Genomic DNA, 25,435 nt, shown 5'->3' on the forward strand with positions numbered 1-25,435 from the left:
ATTTTTTCTAACACTAAATTAGAACATACTGTGGATACAGGGCTTCCCTTAATCGTTGTAATCTTTTCGTTTTTTCTTTTCGAATTTGTTTACCTTAATTTATAATACGTAACCCATTATGCCATGCTTAACAATTGTATTAATTTTGTATTTATACCAAAGTCTTTTGGCATCTTAATCATCTCTAGGCTTTTTAAAATACTGTATACTTTCTTAAAATCTATAAATATCGAAAACAGTCTGAGTTGGAACTGCTGGAATTGGTATTCCATCTATTACCAACTCATTTTTTTCAAAGAATAATTTGATAGATTTCGAATATGTGCTTAATTTTTTTTGTAGTATTTTCTGTTAAATATTTAGAGCCTTTATATCATTTGGTGTTTTTTGGTTATTTATAATCGCCAACACTAAATTTATCACTTTATAATATTCTTTTAATTTTATTGACACTTATTTTAATTTGTTTACAATCTTCTAACACTAACACTTAAAACACAATATTTACTGGTCGCCACAAATTCATTTTATCGATTTAGACCTACAATTTCAGTTATCTCTACTATAGGCGCTTCAGCCATTCAGGAACTTTATCGGCGCCGGCACCTCTCGGAAACCTTGGAATTATCTCGAAAGCGGTACCTAGACTCCTCATTACGTCAGCCCTTTGAAATCTATCTCACACCGTAGGTGAACACCTGTCTTGACCAGTACCTTCTAGACAGTCGTAGATGATTGAACGCTGTCATAATATTCGGTAGTAGGCAAGGCACTGACATCATAATACCATTACCATTTGTTTCAAATATTCCCATAGTTGCGGTTAGTCACTTTACACTATACTCCTAATTAGCAGATAGACAAATTTACTAGCATCCACCATTACACAAAAATATTCAAAATACCAATATCACTGCACATAAGGTATGATTCCGACAACGACTTCAGCAGGCAGTTGTACTTACCGCTGCGGCAGACGTCGTTACTTTGCAGTCATAATTTGTATGAAGCTGTTTCCTATATATGATTGAACTGCTGCCCGGCAGAACTTGAACAAACACAGTACTGCCTTTAGTACCGTCGTAAAGTTAGACGACATGGAATTATTGACAAATAAAGAAAATGATTATTTTATTGATCTAGTATCTAAATGTCCTCATTCTTTATTCGACTGCAAAACTGCGAAATATAAAAATGCACACCTCAAAGAAAATGTCTTGAGAGAGATCGCCCAAAAAGTTAATAAAATATTTACATCAATGTTTCCTTAGCCTTAGTAATAGCCTTCTTCCAGTCTAGTTTAGTAGATACAATGGTTGTGGAGGATTTCTCCTAAAGTAAGAATACAATAACAAATCGTATTCTTCTTCTTGTAGTAAAACTTGCAGCATTTCGTAATCCATATTTTTTATATAATACCCAACCTTAACTGTTTTATGCCGTCACGTAACTGAAGTTTCTGCTGCTAACTTCGGAATCAATGCAACTGCTGCCCAACGACAACCGCAACTGCCGTCTGCAGTCATTTTTTAGAGCAATGGTCTAAGACTCGTGTTTACCATTTGTACAAGTAAAATGTCTTGCCAAGATTAAAGTTATTTAAATTATGATCATTTTTAAGTAAACTGTTTGATTTTTTAGAATGTTTTTATTTGGTTCTAGATACACGACATACCATACGCCGAACAAGATGCAAACCGTGAATCCAGAGGCCTTCTATTCGAATATATGGTGGAAGTGGCTGTTATTTTTGGTGCCAACAGGAACGTTGCAATAGAGGATGCTAGGGAAAATATACGAATTCTCGATAAGCTTGGAGAGGTAAATCTTGAATTGCTTGAAATATTTTTTTTAATAATTGCAAAAATGTTTTATAACAAAAACAAATGGTCGTTACTAAAATAAATCTACTGAGGGGACTTTTAACAGGATAAAATAGGATATTTTGAGTAGGTACTCAGCTTTGAATACTTCTACCGAGTACGTCCCGAACATGTTTAATGAAATTTAAATCAGGACTATATGGAGTGACGGCTCGAATTACTTTAAGAAGGTAATGCTAGAATTTGGGCAGCTGCCTAAATGTTTAGTAACGACTTCGTGATATTGCCAAACAAAGTATGAAATAGAAATTTAAAAAAATAGGTGCGGATTCTTTTACATTATGTAGGTATCTAATATAAGTAGGGAATAAAAGAGACTGTTCCAATTATAGAGGTGTTAGTGTGACGAGCTCTGTGGGCCGGTTGTACGGCAGAATATTAAAGAAGAGGGTTGAAAGACAGATACAAGATATTGAAGAACAAAGCGGCTTTCGTACCGGGAGATCCTGCCTTGATAATATATTTATCCTACGACAAATAATTGAAAAGCGTGTCGAAAGAAGTAGAGAGACCCATTTGGTATTTATAGACCTTGAGAAAGCATATGATAGTGTCGCGTTAAAGAAAATGTTTGAGGTCCTCAAAAGGTCCGGATTGGATTCGACGTATATCCGAGCGATATATAAATTGTACGAAAATGCAGTTAGTTGTGTAAAAATTGGAACCAGAACCTCAAATGAATTTAAAGTCACTAAAGGCCTAAAGCAAGGATGCTGTTTGTCACCGACACTCTTTAAAATATACGTCCAAGAAGCATTGAGGAATTGGAGAAATAAATGTAGATTTATGGGCATCGAAGTGGGACAAGAAACTCTGTATACATTGTTGTTTGCAGATGATCAGGTGGTGGTTGCAACCGATGAGGAAGATATAAATTATATGAATCGAAAATTATTTGAGGAATATGCCAAATGGGGGCTTACTGTAAACATAAGCAAAACAGAATATTTAAAAATTGGAGGAAATACCACAGATCTGAGGCTTGAAAACGCAGTCATAAAAGGCTGCAACCAGTATAAATATCTAGGAAGCATCATATCAGCAGATGGCAGAGTTAAGATAGATGTACAAAACCGAATAACCCAAGGGAAAAAATGCATCCGAATACTGAATTCATTACTGTGGTCTAATAAAATAAAGATGCATACCAAACTTCGCGTATACAGAGCAATTGTAGAACCAATTACCACATATGGTGCCGAATGTTGGACGATGACAAAGAATGAACGAGATAAAGTAGACGTTGTGGAAACGGATTATCTTAGAAGGTCATGTCGAGTATCGAGAATGGAAAGAATCAGGAATGAGGAAATACGAAACCGTGCAGGAATTAGAGATACTCTTTCAGATAGAATACAAGGAAGGCAATTACAATGGTATGGTCACGTGATGAGAATGGAGGAGGAGCGGTGGCCAAAGAAAGCCTTAATGTATGTTCCGCCAGAAAGAAGGAAAAGGGGAAGACCACCAAATTCCTGGAGAAGAGAAATTACAAAAACAATGCAATCTAGAGGCTTAGAAGAGGGAGATTGGAGAGATAGGAAAAGATGGAGGCTGAAATGCGGGAAGCGGCAATCGCCGTAGGACCCCCGTTATATGATGATGATGATGAGGTATCTAATATATCTACCAAGAAATTATCCAAAATATCCAAGAATAACAATAAAAAACTTAACTTATCACCATTATTTACTGCTGATAGTATTTTATTGTCTCTAGATTATATTTACAAAATTATAAAAATAACACTATTTCAGTTTTTACCCACTAAAACGCACAAAGTTGTTTAATATTACTTTTAAAGTGTCCGTTCTTCTCTCGTTGTTGAACGCACAGTTTTCAATGACTTTATTACTAAAATTATCAATGCCATTTACAAAATGTTTTTTTGTAGATAGCATACCTAAAGCACTAAGTCGTTCTTCTTTCGTGGCATTTCTAAGGAATGTTTTAATTCATTTTAGCATTGAAAACAGCGTTCTGCTTTATCGTTCACATAAGAATGGAAGTTAAGCTATTTAAAAGTTAGTTAGTTTCTTCAAATACACATTTTAAACCTTCCTCATTTAATAAAGCTAATCGTGGAATAGCCACAGAGGTAGTACGTAATTCATCTCCCTGATTCAGTACTTGTAGTTTCGCTTTAAGCCAAGTTTTATTTAAAAATAAAAATTGTCTGCATGTTTCATTAAGAAATTATTTGAGGAATTGATGCTTATAAGCAGAAAACTTCTGTGAAATAAATAAATTAGAAGCATCTAAATGCCCGGACAAGTTAAACCTTGTTTTCATTTGCAACAAAACTGCGTCTCATAACGTATGGTCCTTAAGTTTTGGGGAAAATTTCAAAAGCATATAACTCTGACCACAATAATCTTATATTTCTATTAAATTATTCAACAATTTAACTTAACTATCCTTATTATAAATCAAAATTCATATGACAGACAAGGGACCATTATTTTCGATTTGCCTAATAATTCCCCTGACACGTTGCATTATCCTTTGGACGACCTCGGCGTCAATTTCTCTAATTTTTTGTGAGATAAAGCCAGCCTCAGAAATTGCACACCATACTAAAATTTTGTCTTCAAATTTTTTCTTACTTTTGAATTTTATTTCATCAGGTACATTTTCGTAATCGTTCGTGTAAAACCCATCGTTACCCTTCATCTCAGAGTTGGACAAAGTCAAATATTTTTCATCGTCCATCACGATCAACTTGTTGACGAAATGCACTCGCCTGAATTCTCTCTAATTGATCCTCTGTGTATTTTGGAGCTTTCCTTCTTTTCCAGTAGATAATATTGTTACTCGATAGGGTCCTGTATACTGTAGTCTTTCCAACATGAAATCTTCTGGCCAGTTTTCGCTGTGAGACCTCAATTTTGTTCTTAGCTGCTTCAATCAGTCTTGCCTCTCTTATATGGTTCAAAATCCGCGGTCGGCCACTTTTACGCAAGTTAACACATGGTATCCCTTCTTCACATTCTCTGATTGTGCGAGAAATTGTCGATTTGCTTATGTTTTGATCTCGATAAATATTAACAATATCTCGTTTCGACATTCGCCCAACCATATTATAAACACCTCGACGAATATCAATTTTATAAGACATTTTGCAGAGCACAAACCAAAATATTCTGCTTTGGTTTTTAACTGGCTTTAACTCTAAGGTTTTCCGTTTTCTGCTGGGCCTATCCTCTTCAATTCGCGCCTCTTTTTATTGGTTCATTAATAGCCATTTCTTTCTGTGAAGTGTTTATTTCTCCTTGAATATTGTCAATAATGACGTTCATTTGCTGCCTTATACCTTGAATTGCTGCTTCAAAATCTCCAAATCTTTTTTCACCTTAACAGAATCAGTGCATACTTTTTGAAATTGATGAAAAATAATTTCTACGTGAGGCAATATTTTATAAAAACTAAATCACAAGAATACGTATAATCTATACGCTATTCAACCCATAATGGGTAATATAAACTTTAATAAAGTTTATATTTTTTTATATTTTTTTTATATTATAGTTTATATTATAAATAAATAAAAATAAACTTTAATAATATAAATTTTATTAAGGATTCTTTGAAAATTGAGGCAGCATAAACGCTTGTATTTTCATGCATCAGGGACAAGTTTTCTAAATTTTCAAGTACCTTATTTATGTACCTATCAATGGACAGTGTTAATTGCAAGCAATTACGAAGAACTTCAACACCTAATTAATAGGATTACCACAACGTGTGATGAATATGGCCTTATGCTAAACACCGCAAAGACAAAGGTGATGGTCGTCAGTAAAACGCCAATACAACCGGAAGTGGTAACAGCTTATGGTGAACAACTGAAGAGAACTAACAGTATCACTTACCTTGGTTGTAATTTAAATGAAAATTGGGACATGAGCAAAGAAATTAGAAGACGGATAGAGAAGGCCAGAGCTGCATTCTTTAAGATGAAGAAACTGTTATGTGCAAACAATATTACTTTAAGTCTAAAAATTTGATTAGTGAGATGTTATGTGTTTTCTACTCTTTTGTATGGTGTCGAAGGTTGGACTTTGACGGATACACTTTTCAAGAAACTGAAAGCCTTTACAATCTGGGTGTATCGGAGAATCCTACGAATAAGTTGGGTGGATAGAGTTCGTAACGAAGTTGTTTTGCATCGGATGGGAAAAGTTACGGAAGTCGTCAAAACAGTTAAAAATCGCAAACTTGAATATTTTGGCCATGGCATGCGCCACCCAGAGAGATATAATATACTCCATTTTATAATACAAGGCAAGGTAGGCGGAAGAAGTGGGCCAGGTCGAAGAAGAACGTCATGACTTAGAAACCTGAGAGATTGGTTTAACAGATCCTCTGCATCTCTTTTCCGAACTGCCGTCAACAAAATTACTATAGCCAATTTGATAACCAACGCTCGATAATCGAGCTCGGCACATGAAGAAGAAGATCAATGGACTGAATCGCCTCGAAAACTTACTCTAAAAATTAAAAAACTGCACTCAAGGCTAAAAGTGTACTTAGCGTATCGTTTACCATTTTTTCTTCAGACTCTTCCGCGATCATTTGGGGAACGTGGACAAAATCAGGATTCATCGGTAAACATCACATTATTCTAGTCATCTGCAGTCCAATAGCGATTGCTTCCTGTCAAAATGTAACTTGACTACACGAGTTGTCCTGGAAAGCTGAGGTACTATAGGGGATTGTTGTGCATTCAGATTAGCCCCATTTAACCGTCTTCTAACGGTTGGTTTACCGAAATTTACGTTTCTGACATGTTATAGACTGTTTCTAACCTCTTTAGCAGTTAAATGATGATTTTGTAGTACTAAAAACACTATAAAATGGTCGTCCCGATGAGTAGTTCTTCTCTGGGGACCTGTTTTAGGATGTCGAGTGTAAGCTCCTGTTTCTTAAAAACGAGAAAAGACAGGTTGCATTGAAATACGTGAATCTCCTTATCTGTTAGTTACGAAAACTTGACCTCTTCCGTTCTGAATAGATGCAACAATTTCTACACTCACAGACCTCTTGAAATTGGCAAGAATTGGAACAAGCACAATAATAATAAACAGCTTTGACATAAATATACAGAAGTATAGTAAAAACGTTTAAAAATGCGTAGCCTCCTTGTAACACTGAAGTAAGAGGTAAGATGATAATTGTTTAGATTTTCTAACAATGTCTAAAAAATTTCAATTTAAAAGACAGTTTTCGGTGGAAACCTTTTTTAGTGATTTCTGATAAACCGTTTTTATTGGTTGCCAAATTTGTAAAAAGAATCGAAAAAAAATTAAAACTTTAGGGCAATTTTGTCATAATTTATAAGAGCTTTTTGCGCTGGTGAATGTAGATCAAATAAAATCAACACTATGGAATAAATTGTGAAAATTGTATGTTTAAAATTAAATAGGTAAATATATAAAATATTTTACCACATTCTTCTGTAGGTTGGCTTAGATAATGTTTATAACTGCTATATACTATACAATAAATGAATTTTTTTATAAAACTTACAAATATTTTTTTTATAGATTGAGAATGATTCTTATTTGGAAAACAAAACTGAACCTCAATTTGACAGAAGGGCAATATCAGAACTACAGTATAAGTACAGAGATATCCAGTGGCACCACTATCTTAATGGACTACTCACACCTGCCATTAATGTCAATTATGACGACGAAGTAATCATTTGGAAACCTCGATATGTAGAACTAATGGAAAACTTTTTAGCTATTACGTCGGTAAGGTGAGTCATTTCTGTGTTTAATGTTTCTTGCACCTTTTACATACTTTCTTCAATTTTTTATATCTCCTTTATTCGGCAATCTGTCAATAATTATTATAATTACAATGACAATTAGCATTTTTGTTGGCAAGGATAGAGGTTACAGGTTAATTCATTAAGCACTCTGTTTTATTCTGTAGCTACTGCTAACTAAAGGATGTTCTAAGGCAGGGATGGCCAACCCGCGGCACGCGTGCCACTCTGTGGCACGATTGAGTCCTATCAGTGGCACGCGTAGCGTTTTGGATTAAAACACTTTCAAAAAAATTAAAACTTGAAAAACAAAAAATAATAAGAAGAAACTTGGTAGGTTTACGGAAGTTACGATAGATGCGGCATCATTGCATCCTCTGGCGAGCGATATTGCTGCGATTGGTGCACGTGATCCTAGCTGTCCTAGCTATCCTAGATGTGCAATAGGACTGCGTTACCCTTGCTTAGTTTATTTTAAACTGCCCCGTTGTATGTGCACATTTTGTCATCGCGCATTGTTTCTTTAAAATTTTAAAAGTATTTGTTCGATATGTCCACGAGTAAGCCTTCGACTTCAAAACGAAAATACGAAGATGATATTGCAATTCGCGATTTTCAACCTGCTTGGGAAGAACAATTTTTATTTACTAATCGTAATACTTCAAAGCCTGTTTGTTTGATATGTGGATTGTCTGTAGCAGTTCCGAAAAAATTTAACCTGGAACGACATTATAAACAACTGCATGACTTCAGCAACAAATATCCTATTGGTTCACATTTGCGAGCCGACTTTATTGAAAAAAAAAGAAAACCCTAGCCAGCCAACAGTCACTGTTTCAGAAGAGAAGTGATGAAATGGAAACTATGGTTAAAACATCACATGAACTTTCTCTGCTGTTAGCCCGGAAGAAAAAAGCCTACTCTGATGGAGAGGAGATAATTAAAAATAGTCTGGTAATATTTGCTAAAAATGTGGGAGATGTAAAGATCAAAAATATGGTCGATAATATTGCATTATCCCGAAATACAGTCATGCGCCGTATAGATGATATGGGCCAGGATGTTGTTTCCCAAATTATAAGTGGATTAAAATCCTGCAAATTCTTTTCTTTAGCGTTGGATGAAAGTTGTGACAACACAGAAAGTGCGCAGTTAAGCATTTTTGTCCGTTATACCAATGATAATTTTGAAAATGCCGAAGAGCTTCTGGATTTGCGCCAACTAGTCACAACAACAGGAGAGGACATTTTTCAACAGCTTAAAAACGTAATCGAAGTCAACAAAGTTGAATGGTCAAAATTAGATAGTGTTTGTACAGATGGAGCTCCTTGCATGGTTGATAGACTAAAGGGGTTTGTTACATTACTGGAAAACTATTTGGGAAGAAAAGTTTTTAAGTACCATTGTATTATTCACCAGGAAGCTCTTTGTGCCAAGGACCTAAACATGTCATCTGTTGTTGACCCTGTAACACGCTGCATTAACAAAATACGAGCTCGGGCATTGAATCGACGACAATTTCGAGAACTGTTCGCGGAAGAAACGGAGCAAGATGGAGAGTTACTTCTCCATTGCAGTGTGCGCTGGCTCTCCAAAGGAAATGCACTCGAAAGGTTTGGGAACTTGAAGGAGTGCGTCTTAAAATATTTGCAAGAAAACAATGAACTACCCAGTGAGTGCTCGTTACTTAATGATAAAGATTGGCTTTGGGATTTAGCTTTTCTCACTGATATTATGAGACATTTAAATTTATTAAATTTGAGATTACAGGGAAAAAATTGTATTTTTCCTACTCTAGTTGGTCATATATCTTCTTTTGTGAATAAACTTATGCTTTTTTGTAACGATTTTGGAGAACAGAGATTGACACATTTAACATTAATGCAGGAATTAGCCAACAAGGTCAGTAGAACTCCAAATTATGACAAATTTAAAAACCTTATATCTATTTTGCTAGGTTCATTCAATACCCGGTTTGAAGATTTTCAAAAAGACAAAATGAATGTTGACCTTTTCATAAATCCTTTTTCTATTTCTCTGCAAGATATAAATTGTTACTCAGCTGAAATACAGATCGAAATTATTGATTTACAGAACCACACTATACTAAAAACCAAATATAGGGAAATTATTTCAACTGTTACTGACCCCAATTATATTGAATTTTGGAAATTTGTACCAGCAAACCATTTTCCTAATTTACACGAGTTAGCTCTAAGATATTGTTGTAGATTTGGTTCAACGTACGTTTGTGAGCAAATGTTCTCTATTATGAACATAATAAAATCAAAATATCGGTCACGATTAACTGACATGCATTTAGAAAATCTAATTCTGTTGGCTAGTTCCGAAATTAATCCCAATATAGATGAATTAATTAAAAAAATACAAGTTCAAATACCACATTAAATAAGTGACTGTTTAATAATTTGAATTTTAGATAATAAGAAAATATTTAAGTTTTTTTGTTTAACGTTTTTATTTTATTTTTATTAACAATAAAGTATTGTTATGTTTTACTTATTACGTTATTTTTTAAACCTCCACTATCTTGACTAAACGGAAAAATGTGGAATTTACATAAGAAATACATATTGTACCGTATATTATTAATGTTAGTATGTCGAAAAATTTTAGTGGCACGCCAAATTTTTTTTGTTCTCATATTGGCACTCGACTTAAAAAGGTTGGCCACCCCTGTTCTAAGGTATAGAAATGTAAGTTGGTAACACTTTTTAACTGTCGGCCATTTTGACAACTGTCTGGCATTTCAGCACGAATAGACTTGACGTCCGAAAAACGCTTCCAAATTGTACAAATTTTTTTTGAAAATGTGGTTCTGTTCGAAATACGTATCTCACACTACGTCCATTTTATGGTCAACATAATGGGCCGTTACAGCAAATAATTCGATTAACCATGGAACTTTTTTGCACCTGTGTACTCTAAATTATGGTATGCATCCACTCACGCGTCGTACAGTTTGTACAAAATAACTTGTTGCTGCTGTAGAGCGTAGCATACAGTAAGACCAAAATGAGTCTATCTGCCATCGTGCACAGCAGTTGGATACGTGTTCATCCACTTTATGAAAGATTTTGCGGAAAGATCTTATTTTACGTGCTTACAAAATCAACTCATTTAATCACTCAAGAATTGAAGGTACATCATCAAGTAGCAAGGAGTAGATTCAGTGAGTGGGTGATTTCCGAAACGAAATTGCCTATCTTTGAATCATTCAGAGAAAGAAAAGAGAAAAATCAAAGAAGCGACTCTAATTATGCTAAATGAGACCAATTGTGTCGCAAATTCCTCGACAGAATGTAGTAGAATCTGATTACCCATATTTAAAGAGGAAGTTATTAAAAGGAAAATAACATTATTAGTAAGTCAGTAACATATAGAGCATACATCATTTATGTTTTTTAAATAACAAACATATAAAATCAGAATTTGGTGTTTATTGAAGGTAAACTAAATGCACAACCAAATACTTACCATGTCGGAATAGTATTATGAGGTTTTTTTTCCTGGTTTTTCCCTCATAATTTACTATGGAATCACTAACAGAAGAATTTTACTGTCATCATGGCATGTATTTTTCTTTTTAAAGACGAATTACATACTAGATCTGTTCTGATGGATATTCTCAAGTTAAAGTTGATTTCATGTAATCGAATGAACTATCTTATAAGTAAAGTCGTCCCAGGAGCACAACTCAACAATATTGGCAATATCATTTTAAAGTCGTCTACTTTAAAATGTATAATGTATGTCTGAATTGTTAATATAAATGAGTCAGATAAAATTAAATTATTAGAAGAATTTTTCACTAAGTAACAGAAAAAAAAATTGTTTCATTTACTAATGTTTATATTTTGAGAACGATTTCCGAAGTGGAAATTGAAACGTCAATAAACGTACTTTTACCTTTAATTGTGGCTTATACCCATTAAATAGTAATTTCCTTAAGTAAAGTTCAACTCGGCAAATCAGACCATTTTTCCATCCTGTATTGACAGCAGTACCATCAGATCCTATGACAATTAGATTCGAAATGCTAAGGATTGGAAACTATTGAGTGGAAATATAAATGGTAGAGAGATTATCATTAACTTGTTTGTTTGGAAATCTATTATGTATACTTGTCTTAAGCCAGACTAAGGAACAGCATTTCGCCGCCGATGAGAAGACTATGTAGTACCGCACCGCTTCTGGATAATGTTTCTGAATTTTAGTTTTTTTGATATTTTTGTTAGATGCTCATTGAAGGATAAGATTCTATCCTTAGTTCAGTCAGCAATCCCGAAACTTCTTGAGAAATTGGTATCGATAAATCTCACCTGGGATTGCAGAAACATAATTATTGATGAACAACATGGATTTTCTAACAGGAAGTCAACAGTAACAAACCACAATTACCAACAATACTTGTTCAGTGCATTTGAGAATAAAATGCAGGTTGACAGCATTTACACTGATTTCTCAAATACCTTTGACAAGGTAATCATAACCTTTTGGTCTACAAACTTAATGCATCTGGCTTTGGTGACCCTATTGTTAATTGGATTAAAATTTTTTTATGATGGGACGTACACAGCAAGTTCGTATTAACAATTACATTTAAAAAGAGTGTTCTGTGTCCCACAGGTGTCTCATTGTAGTCCCTTTGTTTTTTAACTTGCTTATTAACGATATTGGTAAGGCTATCAAAACTCACACTTTCTGCTTTTTGCTGATAATCTTAAGCATTTCGTTGTATACATGATAAATCGGATAGAGATTTCTTGCAAGATGATGTAAATAATATATGTTTATGGTCATAACAAAATGGTTTAAGCTTAAATCCAACTAAATGTTCTTGTTTTTCATTTGGTCGTATAAATAATCTAATAGCTAATAGATATGTTCTTATTGATGTACTTTTGGATTCAGTTACTGAGATTAGAGATTTGGGTGTATTATTGGATTGTGCATTGACATTTAGAAGCCATTTTCTTAAAATTAAGGAAACAGGATTTCGTAATCTTGGTTTTATTTATCGTAACAGTCATAATCTCTCACCTATTGTATTTAAATTATTGTATTGCTCTCTGGTACGCTCAGGTCTTGAATACTGCTTCAATCTTTGGTCCCTATTTCATCAAGTCTACCTTGATGGATTGCAGCTCTTGCAATGACCTCCTATTGGATCCATTCTATCCAAACATTAATGTTTTCAAAAGGTAACTTAAGAGTCTAAATATGTGATATTTTTTCACCTTTTGTGATTCGATATACTGTTTTAATGTACAAATTTTTACTGTTTTATTGTTTCTTTGTTTCTGTTTTGATATTTATTGTATATGATCTTTTTTTTGTACTTTTTGCTTTTTACTATTTCTTGTATTTTATTGTAAATGGTCCTATCGTCGAAATAAATAAATAAAATATACCTACATTTTATCCTTAATAAACATTTTATATTGTAGGTCTTTAGCAAATATAATAGCATGGCACACAATCCAGGAACTCATACACTATTTACCAGAAGAATTGTCAAAAAAAACACTAGAACTTATAGAGAGGATGAACAGAAGACTTGTTAATTTTAAAGTGCCAAGATATAAGACGTGTCTCATTGAAACAGAGAAAAGGTAAATGTGTTGGTGTTATTATTTAACAAACATTACGCAATAAAGTTTTTTTTAATATGTTTCGTTTGTACACAAAAAAAATGCAAAATTAATATATGTAAACAAAATATATTAACTATAACAATCCATTTATCGCACAGTATTAAGTATGCTGACCAAAATACCACTTTCTGGATAAATCAGTGATTTCATTGGCTTCTAAAGTTACTATTTTTATCGATTATAACTAACAGTTTCTACTGTTATTCTGATATTCTCATAAAATATTCTCATAAAAAATACAATATGTTTTGTATTAACTCTTTCAGTCTAGGTTCAGTCTTGGCCGCTGCCTACATTCAGCATTTCTTCTCGGAACAACAAAGATACAAAGCAATGGAGATGATCGCGAATATAAAAGAACAAGCTGAAGAAACCATTACTAGATCAGAATGGATGGATGGAATAACCAAACATTTGGTTATTCAATCGCTGCACAGCAGTGTAGAGAAACTGCCATCTACTGGAGACTTACTTAATCTTCTAGAGGAAAATAAGTCGCTCTATTCACAGGTGGGTAAGTTATGAGATTAACTATCTAATTTAAAAAATATGCATAGTAGAAATTATTTAGAAATGAAATGTGTAATCCTAAAACTAATTAATTGAAATATAAATGTTGTGATTTTTGTCTTTCACGATTTTTTCCAGTTTAATTGTAACCTTTAAAGCCATAGTTCTTTTTAAAATATTTTTCAGATTAGAATAAATGAAAGTGAATATCTCGAAGCAGTTTTAAATTTACGTCTTGTTCAATTATACAAAGAACAAAGCAAATTAAGAACTACGTACGAAGAAGAACCGTTTAATGAATTGTTTATTGTATCTGGATTAAAAATATACTATTCGCCGAAAGAAAACATGCTGAGTAAGTATATTTTTGTGATACTATTTGCATCTTTACGAAATAAAATAATCTCAAAATACCTTCTTCTTCTTCCTTCTTGTATGCATGCTTTAAAGGCTGTTTCTTCTTTAATATTAGTCTCCTAATCTATCTTTCTTGGTCTGCCAATACTTTTTAGTCCATTTGGTGACTTATCTCGTACTATTCGTACTATCCTATCCTCTGCCATTCCACTAATGTGTTCTTTTACTCCTGTTTCCGTTTTGTCACCCATGCATTTATGTTTTCAATATTGCTTGCTCAAAATAACGAATTTTATTATTTATTTAACAAAAAATATAGGTTCTCTTGTTTTTTTTACGTCACGAATTAGATATTTTTGTATTAGTTGATTAAACTTTTTTTCATCTGATCAAAGAAGTCCTACATTTTTCCTATCGATTCGTAATCTAATATTTGTTGAGTTAGTTTTTCATCAATTCTCTTATTTTCTAGTCTTACCATTTCAGTTCCACGTTTATCTGTAATGCCCCTCACTCCTCTGAAAAATCTCATTTCTATAGCTTCGATTCTAGAGTTACTTTTTTGCACCATTACCCAGCTTTTCTTTCCATAATAGAGTAGATGTAGGTACTTGTGTTTAAGTATGTTATTCAAATTATCCACATATATATATTGAAACCTGTGAATTTTTTGTATCACTATACTGATCCATATAAATCTTCCACTATATCCTCCTGAGACCTGAGCTGATTCTTTTTGTTTTTTTTTATTAAATAGTAAAATTCGTATGATGTTGATTATAAAAACACATGTAAATTTTTCTAAATTTTTATTTTGTTGTTAAATATGAAAAAAATTATGTCCATTCAAAAGGACATCAGGATCGCATCAATACAAAATTATTATAAATGAAACTGTTTAAAGCAATTGTTATTTCCCGTTAAACATAAAAATATGTCACATGATTCACAATAAACTTTTGTTTTACCCTTGCAAGCTGGAAGCTTGCATCTAACAGAATTTTTTAACTCGGATGCCATTGCAGGAATGTGTTGTATCTTTCTTTTAGTAGAAGTTTGAAGTAATGGTCTAGGATTGGAACTGTTTCTAGTTACTAATGTTGAAGTGTTCCCAAAATCAGAATTTTCAGAAATGTTGTCTTTCAGGAGCAACTCGGAAACAGCTATTTTAAATTCCAGGAACTTCATAACGGTTTTATTAGCATCACCAAGTTGCTTATGGTCATCTCTGTATAGAAGTCAAGAATTGGCAATCGCAAGATCAAATAAGTGAAAAATGGTTTTGACTGTCCATTTTTTACTTCTAGCTCCCATTCTATAATAACTTATCATCCTGTCAATTAAATCTATTCCCCCCATGCATTCATTATACTTTTTAACAATGTTTGGTCTAGGTACCTCAATATATCGGGAGTCCTTTTTTGACCACCGCTTACATTCATCTGAAGGTTCTATTTGCAATGCAGTTGACGCTAGCATAACTGATTTCATATCATACCATTGGACTATGTTAATTTTTCCATCAGCTCTTACATCCTGCTCAGATGAACCACGACCCAATCGAGTCATCACCTTATCCGATGTTACATGAACTGCTTTGGGTATTCTGGATCTCATTATTGTACCAGTTAAAAAAATATTTTTGTTTAACATGTACTCAAGTAAAGGTAAGGTGGTGAAATATCTATCGATGAACACATGTGTTCCTTCTAATAACGTTGTAGATAACTTAATAACTGCGGATGGACCAACACCTAACTTCTTAACATCATCATCATTCTGCAGAAATGTATTTTTCCCTTGATAAATATCGAAGTCTAATATTAATCCTTTGGGAGTGGCACAGACAAAATTTTTTAATCCTTCTGGGTTAGGTTTACCTCGAACAACTTGTTTCATGTTACACACGCCCGTAAAAGGTATCATTTGTTCGTCCACAGCAACCTCATTGTATCTTGGAAGTGTCAAGCAACCTCTTCGTATTCTGTCAACTAAAGGCCGGATCTTAAATAATTTGTCAGCATTTCTTTGATCTTGAGGCACATCAGCGTCAATAACTACTTTTAAGTTGCTCCTGATTTGAAAATATCTATCACAAGTCATGGCTTGTGCAATGCTGTTGACTTTTGTTGTCTTAGCCCAAAACATTCTAATTTGTGGATAATTCAGACAGGACATTAGAATAGATATTCCAAAAAATTTTTTCGCCTCCGTTAGAGTAACGTTCAAAGGTTTTCCTTTTTCTTGCAAAAATTTAATATTTGTACAATTACAAATATTCTCAAAATCTGAATCATCAAAATATATACCGACATAGTTTTCAACTTTCCAATTTTGCCTCTCGTAGACTGTATCGACAATTCCAGTAAAGTCTATATGCTGAGGGACAAAAACACCCATTTTTTTCCATGTATTTCGGTTCTCCTTTTTTTTCGTTCACTGAGTGGCACGTTATCTAATTCATCTTCGGGTGGCATTTCTGTATCTTGTTCATCATCTGTATGTTGGGCCGAATCGGATTGCTGAGGCTGATACGATTCTTCATTTGGATCAAAGCCGTCATCAGAGTTTTCAGAATCTGAAACGTCTATATCTGAATTTTCCAGGCATTCAAGAAGTCTTTCAATGTCAACTTCGGGTCTTAAATATTTTTATTACCAAACACAGCTGAAACAAAAAAGTCTAATATAATATTTTATGTATGCCTAAGGACCTGACGTCCATAAAAAAGGACATCCCCGTTTTAGATAAAAAACAATTTAAAAATGGTTTGATAAGACAACTACATCGCATGAATGCATTTATAATATCCTAAGTTATTAGACTAAGCAACATTTAGGTTAATAATCTAATAAAATTAGCTACTTACCATCAATTGTTTTTCTATAACTGCCCGCCATTTTTGTCACTTGAGATTAACAGGTTAACTAAGTTATAATGTGGTCACAGTAATACGGCGCGCTGTTGTCAGGGTCACTTGTATATACACTACGATGGACCGTGGGACTCGGCGCTGTAAATTTAGTTCTTTCCAAAAAAATATATAAAACGTAAATGTCCATTTAATTGGACATCAGGTCTCAGGAGGATATGAAGTCATAATTATTTTTCTGATGATGGCTATATCTTTATACAGACTGTTAAGAACCTATGCCGATTTTTGTTTTGTTTTTTTTTTCGGATTTTTAGAATACCACTTAATAGTAATTAAGATACTTGAGACTTTATGATACTCCATCCATGTGAACTATATCCCGTATATCGAAGAAAACTCAAGCTTATTTTCGTTTTTTTTTTTTATTCTTGGAGAGTTTGGAGGATTCCATGACATGGATTTAAAGTAAACGCTAGAAGTGAAACTTGTATAAACTATTTTGTATAAAAATACTAGCCGGTTACTCTAATTAGTGTTCTATTTGTGTTTGAACTTCAGATCATTATCCAATCGCGGTTTCCATTCCTAATCTAACCAGATCCAATATAATTTATACACAATTTATATAGGGAGATCTTTTTAATTTCCCTGCTGCTGCATAATTTTCTGAACTCCTTAAAATGTTTAAGGCCTAATCTATCTATTTCTTTAGTTATTTACTTATATTTGAAAAAAAAAACAAAAGAATAATTTTATAGTTTAGTATTTGTTATTTTCCACAGTTGTCTTATCAACAATTAGATATAAATTAGAAGTATACTTTAGATAAGATCAACCCTATCTCGCTGTAAAATAATCACTTGCCACCTCAAATCCTCATCCAGCCCAGCCCGCCTCCACCCTTTCACACCGCCACCGACGCACAAACCGTTAAAGTTTTGTTACAATGAACGATTTTATTGCAGCTTTCCCAGTCGGCATATTCGGTGGTGTCTATTACCAAAACGACCGACCGGAGTACATGAACTACGGCATTCTGGGCTCTATAATTGCCCACGAAGTATCCCATATATTCATGAGGGCCGCACGCGGAGATCAAGCCCCCAGGGAGTTAAGGAGTTGGTGGTCGCCCAACAGCCTCGCGAATTACGATCAGAAACTACAATGTATATCCAATCAGTACAGCAACTTCAGGCTTTCCGAATTAAGACAGAGACACGTAAGTTTCCCACTCAACTTTTGGAGTTGAATCTACTTGGAAGATTTATTTGCTAGCTTTGTGAGATGTAAGGGATGTCTAGAAATCAGTACAGTTTTATTTGTAAATTTTAATGCATTTTACGAAATATAAAGTTTCTAAAATGAAACGTTTACACATTTTTTTTAAGGAATTTACACAAAAAACAGACAAGTAAAAACAGTATACAAATATAAATATTCCTTATATTATTCTAATGGTCCTACACAAATAAGTAACGGGTGATAAAGACAGGTGTCAGATTTTTTAATATCTACTCAAGAGGTATTTAAAGCTGCGCTGGAAGACATCTGCGAAGGCTAACGATAAATGAGTCCATCTGAATAATTTTCGGTAGGGGAGGGTCATGTACCTTGAGTCGTCTTGTACCTCGAGTCACCCCACTAAATATATTGCTATTTCATGTGAATTTGCTGGCATCAATCATCTGGCATCGTCTGCGCATTAAATACGAATCCCATTCAGTTGACTATTGTTAGATCGATGGCTACACGTGTTTTTTCATGAAATTTTGATTTTGGGAGTTCAACATGTTTCCTAATAATTCTTGCTTTGTGTAGGATAAACAAAAGTTAGTATAGAAGCTATTTATTACATGGAATACTATACTTATACCTAATATATCTGATACACTTTTGGTTTATCCGTTATTTTGGGGTTATGCGATTTTGTTTACTCTTTTATGCATGGCCATGTACCTTGAGCCAGGTTGGGGCACGTACCTTGAGCCGTGGCCCAAGGTACATGATACCTCTGACTTAATTTGCTAGTTGTATTTTTTAATTGAAAGACTGTATTTTTGTTCATATTTGTGTGTAGTAGTTGAAAATATAAAAAAACAGATACAATCTTAAGAAAATACGCACAAAAATTATTTTTTTAATTTACAGATGCCTAGAAGTAAAAATAAAGTGAAAAAAATAACACATACTAAAGAGAAAATTACATTAGCTGTAGCTGCAGTTAAAAATGGAATGAGTCAGCGAAAAGCCAGCGTCGATTTTGACGTTTCGAGGCAACCCTTTAACGACTATTAAAAGTCGATGAAAATGAACTTCAAGATTATAAGCCCTATAAAAATTGTGCGGTAAAAGCAGTCTTTACTCCGACAGAGGAAGCAAGTCTCGTAAAATATCTCATTGTTTTATCAAAAATGCGTCATGGTCTTCACAGAAATTAGCTTAGATCTTAAGCGTATGCTTTTGCCAAATCAAATAACAAAAATATTTCTAAATCTTGGAAGACGAATGGAAAAGCTGGAAAGCAGTGGATCCGTGAGTTAATGAAAAGACATCAGGAACTTAGGACTTAGGAAACCCGAGGCAACTATCTTTTCTAGGGCTACGAGCTTCAACAGACATAATGTTTTTTTACATTACATTACAAATTTGAAGAAGGTTATTATGAAATACAAATTTACTGCAGCAGATATTTTCAACATGGACGAAACTGGAAATTGCACCATTCAAAACACTACAAAGAGAATTGCACCTAAGGGCTAAAAACAAGTAGTTGCTGCTACATCTGGCGAAAGGAGCTTAAACGTAACAATGATAGCCTGCATTAATGCTTTAGAAAATAGTATACCGCCCATGTTGATATTTCCTAGCATCAACTTCAAACCGTATACGATGAGTGGTGCGCCAGCAGATTCAATTGGATCAGCTCATATAACTGGAAATTTTTTTGAAAAAATTGTTTTGTGGTTGTACCATTTTATTGATAAGGAAAGACCAAGCGCTAAGAACAAAAAGCTATTAATATTGAATAACCACAAAAGCCATTGTTCTATTGAAGCAATAACATTAGCCAAAAATTTTGCTAACATTGCCACCCCATACGAGTCACAAATTCCAACCTTTGGACCGTACCATTTTTAGGTCTTACAAACAATACTATAATACTGCTTGTGGTGAATGGCTTTTAAACCACCCAGGGCAAACAATAACTATATATAAAGTCGCTGAATTGGCAGGAAAACATATCCACTGGCATTTTCACCAAAAAATATCCTATCTGGATTTAGGGTGTCGGGAATTTGGCCCATAAATGAACACATTTTTGGAGATGATGAATATCTTTCCTCATCAGTAACCGATCAAGAGGATTCTAGTGTTACAGTTGCAAGTTGTGTTCTGTACAGGACCTCAACGTATCAACGGAACAATCAATTCCTTCCGCAAGTAAAGACGCTTTAATATTTACATCTCCTGAAGAAATACGACTATACCCAAAATCACAAAAACGTGCGTTAAAGGTCAACAATCGAAAGAAAACTAAAAGCCTAATTTTGACCGACACTCCGAAGGACGAAACTGAAAGAATTTTTAATGAAAGACGACGAAAAGGAGAGCTGCAGAGAAGCAAACAATATTTGGAATGTGTTGAGTGTTAAAAAGAAAGCTGAAGCTGAAGTAGAAACGTCTGATGAAGATGACGTCTGTTAGTCTAGTTCAGATAGTTCAGAGATATCTGATAAGAAATTTCAGCCAGAGGAACAATGGTTTGATATCAGCGCTTTAAAATAGGAGATTATGTGTTAGTGAAAATAGCTGCAAGGAAAACAGCGCATTTTTATGTGCGATATATTTTCATATCAGAAGTGAGGAATTTCATGTAAAATATTTAAAAAGGTTTTATTTCACGAACAAATGCTTAATGGAAAGTGACGAGATATTTTCTATTGATAGAGAATGCATTATTTTGGCTTTACCGCAGCCAATTCACCAAGGCTTGTCAGAAAGACAAAAGAATATGTTAACTTTTGGAATTGATTTTTCGTCTTATAAAGTTAAATAGTTAAGTTACCATATTTTATAAAATTTAATAGTAAAATAAACCCTTATTGATATTCCTCTTTGCTTTTTCTGTCTGTGGCTCAAGGTATATTACCCTGTAACTTATACCTTGGGCCACTTTCAGTTTTTTTTAAATCTAAATTTGAAAATTTTATTTATTAAAAATTAACAAAAAAAATGCGTATTATATTGATAAAATACATCCTATTGTTGACAACCACATATAAAAATTTTAATCATTAGCATATTTTTGCATTTCACAATTATTTGAAGAAAAAAACTGTCTTCAAGGTACAAGCCCCTTCCCTATAGAACCGACATAATAATCAAGTCGAAATAAAAATCTAATTTAACTTTAACAATAAATTTACAAATTGATTTAATCAATAATTAGTAAAAACTCTACACTGTCTATTGTGTTGTAATGTACTATTCTCTAATTGGCGAACAGGGTTTATATTATTAGTTTTTTCGCTATTATCTGTTTTACAATTTTAACCTAAACACCACATAAGCCCTACATACCACACTTTCAGTGACAGCTCTTTAACTTTCAGCTAAATCCGGCGAAAACCCTCGACGAGGACATGGCAGATTTAGCGGGGATGAAAATTTCTTACGACACTTACATCAATTGGAGTCAGAAGAACGGGGCGCAGCCCCTGCTGCCCGGATTAAAGTACTCCCCTAACCAATTGTTCTGGATATCGGCCGCCATACGTCACTGCTCCAAATATTCGCAAGAGGGGTTGGAGCGCTACATTGCCAATTATAGGTTAGTAGAGTAGAGTAAGGAGAATTTTGTTGGGGTTCGGTGTTAAAGAAGGAACGGTGCATTTTCTTTGTTAAAAATCGACGACGAGAAGATGGTATTGTAGAAATGTTTCCTCTGTGAAAACTGGATTGTACCTCTCAGAAATAAAATTGGGAACTTTCTATTCTCTTTTACTACAATAATCTTGTTTGCATTTTATTAATATATTAATATTTAGATATATACTATAATTAATAAATATCTATTTTATAAAAGTTACGGGCATTGTATTTCAGAAGCACCCAATGGCGCAAATTAGCGACCATTTCCAATAACATATAGTGAAATAATTCCCGGTCCACCCTGGAATGATTCACAAAATATGCTTTTATTCCATACTTTCCACAAAATACTAATAAATATAAAACTCTTTAGAAACGTAACCAGTCCAATACCCCTAAAAAACAGCAGAACTATAGGAAACTTTTTTTTAAGACAAAAACTCCATTGATCCCTTTAGAACATACTGATCTTGTCTATCATGTACCCTGTGCAGAGTGTAACTCCTGCTTCATTGGCCAGAGCAGCTGCTCTCTTCAAGATCTTCTAACTTCTTATAAAAGCGACATTAGGATTTTCAAACCCTCCTGTGCCCTAGCACAACATTCCATCTTAACCAAACACGAAATCGACTTCACAAACGTCAAAATACTGGCCAAACAACAAAATTATCATAAGAGATCTCTCCTAAAAATATGCCATATTCTTTAACATCCATCAGCCCTTAATAAACGAACTGACATTGACAATTTAAGCCAGATTTATCACTCTCTTTATACACAATAAATAAAAATCACATTAAACCCCATATTCCGAGTTCAACAAATAGTCTAATATATTCCACCACTCACAACCTCCCTTTGATCAAATTATTACACAAACCCATATATTTTTTTACCAATTCTCTTTCAACAATTCGTACTGTGAAGATACGATCTACTAAGAAACCCTTCTGGGGTTTCCAGTTCTAGCGTCGTTTGTTTTTACTCTGCATAGAGCTTTTTTAGGTAACCAATCCACGTATTCTTTTCTATGTGTTTTGGTTTTATTAGTTCTTTTACCTCCGTTCTTTGACCTCTTATGAAGCGCCATATTTCCTTTTGCAGACTGTAATAATCATGTTTCATTTCTTTCAAAAAGCGTTCCCACTGGTCATTTTTTATTTTTCTTACAAGTCCATGTGTTTCGCTTCTAATTGTTTTGTAATTATAGTATGCCTCTTCTGTTTTGGTTGACATGTATTTCAGGTAAGATATTTTCTTTTCTTTACATTTTTCCTTTACAAAGCACGTGGTGTTCGTGTGTATTAAGGTATAAAAAAATTGCTTATTACAAGCTTAAATTTTTATTTTAAGAAGATCTTTTCGGAATTAAATCATTCCCTCATCTGTTAACTAAAAGAGAGAGTAAAAATACCAATATTAAAAAAACACAAGTTAAAATTTAAATATATAGAAATAACACGTTGGTTTTTTACTACTTACATAAAAAGTTGTTAAAAAACATTGTATGGATACATAAAAAACTTTGGAAGGACATCCGTATTAAAATATAATCCTCATGGTATTTATCAAGGTAAATGCAATAGACTTAACTTATTGATTATTAAAAACTGAAAATGGGGGCATCTTACATGACCCCCTGTAGCTGGTGAGGTTTTTTCGACTTACATTACCTCTGATCTGTTCTGGAGTCTTGGGCTAACTGATATAAAGATGGTATGAAAAATCAGTTAGTACCCATCAATGTCAAGTGGAATGATGTAGTAGGAGCAAAAGTCATTGTGCTTAAGTTTGTGAATAGGCAGTTTTTAGTGAAGAATTGTTTTGTGTGTAGTAAGATCAATAGCAATTTTTGGTATTTTAAAAAGGTAGAATGTAAAAATTCCTTTTATTATATTTTAATACGGATGTCCTTCCACAGTTTTTTATGTGGCCATACAATGTTTTTTAACAACTTTTTATGTAAGTAGTAAAAAACCAACGTGTTATTTCTATATATTTAAATTTTAACTTGTGTTTTTTAATATTGGTATTTTTACTCTCTCTTTTAGTTAACTGATGATGGAATGATTTAATTCCGAAAAGATCTTCTTAAAATAAAAATTTAAGCTTGTAATAAGCAATTTTTTATACCTTAATACACACGAACACCACGTGCTTTGTATTTAACAGGTATACTAGCCACTCCTGGATATCTCCACTTCATGGTTTGTTCCAGTTTCACTTTTAATTTTTTCTTTACATAACTGTACATAATCTGTACATTTCTGTACATAACTATGGAGTTCTTCACCTTGGAAACGATTTATTTTTAATTATATTTCTTTTACCAAGAACTTCCTTGGCCGAGACTAAGATATTAGACTAATTTAGATTAATTAGTCTTATATCTTAGCCTTGGTCAAGATAGATATTAGATTAATTTTTGCCCAGCTTTCTTCGACTCCATCACTTTCTGTGATATCTGAGTATAAAAAGGATACTCGCTATTTGATCCTTTATTGAAAACGTTTTGGATATGAATTCATACACATCCTCAGTTTATCTAAAATCAGTCACCATAGAAAAAATTGCATAGAATAACTTACAAAGGTATGCAGGATCGGAAAATATAAAACATATTGACAGAAATCACTCACTCGGTGAAATAAAAATCGAAATCTTGATAGAGTGAGTCTAAATAACTAATAAAATTTCATATTGATTAAACTTGTAGGTTGTCTCCTCAACAATTTCGTGTGAACGGACCACTTCAAAATCTGAACGAATTTGCATTTGACTTCGGATGTCCCGTGGGATCAAAAATGAATCCAGAAAATAAATGTAATGTTTGGTGATTGGTTTAAGTATTCTAGAATCTAGTCAATCTTTTTTACAAATCATTATACCCAAACGCCTAATTTATTTATTTTTTTTTTGTTTTTGTATATTAATATTAATGTTTGTGTAAGATCTGTTTTTTATCTGTATAGTAGATGTAATATTAATATTTTTGTAGCTCAGTATTTCTTGTATGTTACAGATGTATATATTTTTGTTAATAAAAGATCAAGATTTCGTTTGATTTTTTAACCCTTAAGTACCATGGCGGGGTCAAAATTGACCTCCCGCGTTTTTAATGCCAAGTTTCGCTACCGAAACATAGATTGAGCATTGCGCGCTTTCTGCTAATCTTCGACCGGTAGGTGATTTATCGATCTACGAAAATTCCGTTAGTTTATCTGTTACTACTGCTGAGTTAGGCACGCATAGGGTCAATTTTGACCCGCTTATGGTATAAGTCAATAAACGTCCTCTGACACAGAAAGAACTTGAAGAGGAGGGACAAAAAATTATGGACAATGGACTAGATAGTGACAGTGAGTTTTTAGACCAGGCTAGTGAACACAGTGATCACGAAACAGACAGTGAAGAGGAATGGGACGATGATGACGAAAAAAATTGGCAAATTAATAATTCCGAAACTGGTAGTGAATATTCGGGT

At 33.5% G+C, this 25,435-nt stretch overlaps 1 protein-coding gene across 5 annotated transcripts in view; it reads left to right on the top strand.

Annotated features, from left to right (window-relative positions):
- Positions 1 to 24,975, top strand: part of LOC140444205 (neprilysin-2-like) — a 61,818-nt gene extending 36,843 nt beyond the window's left edge. For 4 of the 5 annotated variants that reach the window (XM_072535938.1, XM_072535937.1, XM_072535939.1 and 1 more), the window contains exons 7-14: positions 1,663 to 1,821; positions 7,430 to 7,647; positions 13,131 to 13,295; positions 13,604 to 13,847; positions 14,034 to 14,202; positions 18,045 to 18,298; positions 21,693 to 21,910; positions 24,668 to 24,975. In XM_072535938.1, coding sequence (XP_072392039.1) covers positions 1,663 to 1,821; positions 7,430 to 7,647; positions 13,131 to 13,295; positions 13,604 to 13,847; positions 14,034 to 14,202; positions 18,045 to 18,298; positions 21,693 to 21,910; positions 24,668 to 24,788 — 1,548 coding nt within the window. In that variant the 3' untranslated portion in view covers positions 24,789 to 24,975. The remainder of the gene's footprint in view (positions 1 to 1,662; positions 1,822 to 7,429; positions 7,648 to 13,130; positions 13,296 to 13,603; positions 13,848 to 14,033; positions 14,203 to 18,044; positions 18,299 to 21,692; positions 21,911 to 24,667) is intronic. The other variant, XM_072535942.1, reaches the window with a different exon arrangement.
- Positions 24,976 to 25,435: the final 460 nt, after the last annotated feature.

The sequence above is a fragment of the Diabrotica undecimpunctata genome, chromosome 6 (assembly GCF_040954645.1).
Source record: "Diabrotica undecimpunctata isolate CICGRU chromosome 6, icDiaUnde3, whole genome shotgun sequence".
Taxonomy (NCBI): Eukaryota; Metazoa; Arthropoda; class Insecta; order Coleoptera; family Chrysomelidae; genus Diabrotica; species Diabrotica undecimpunctata.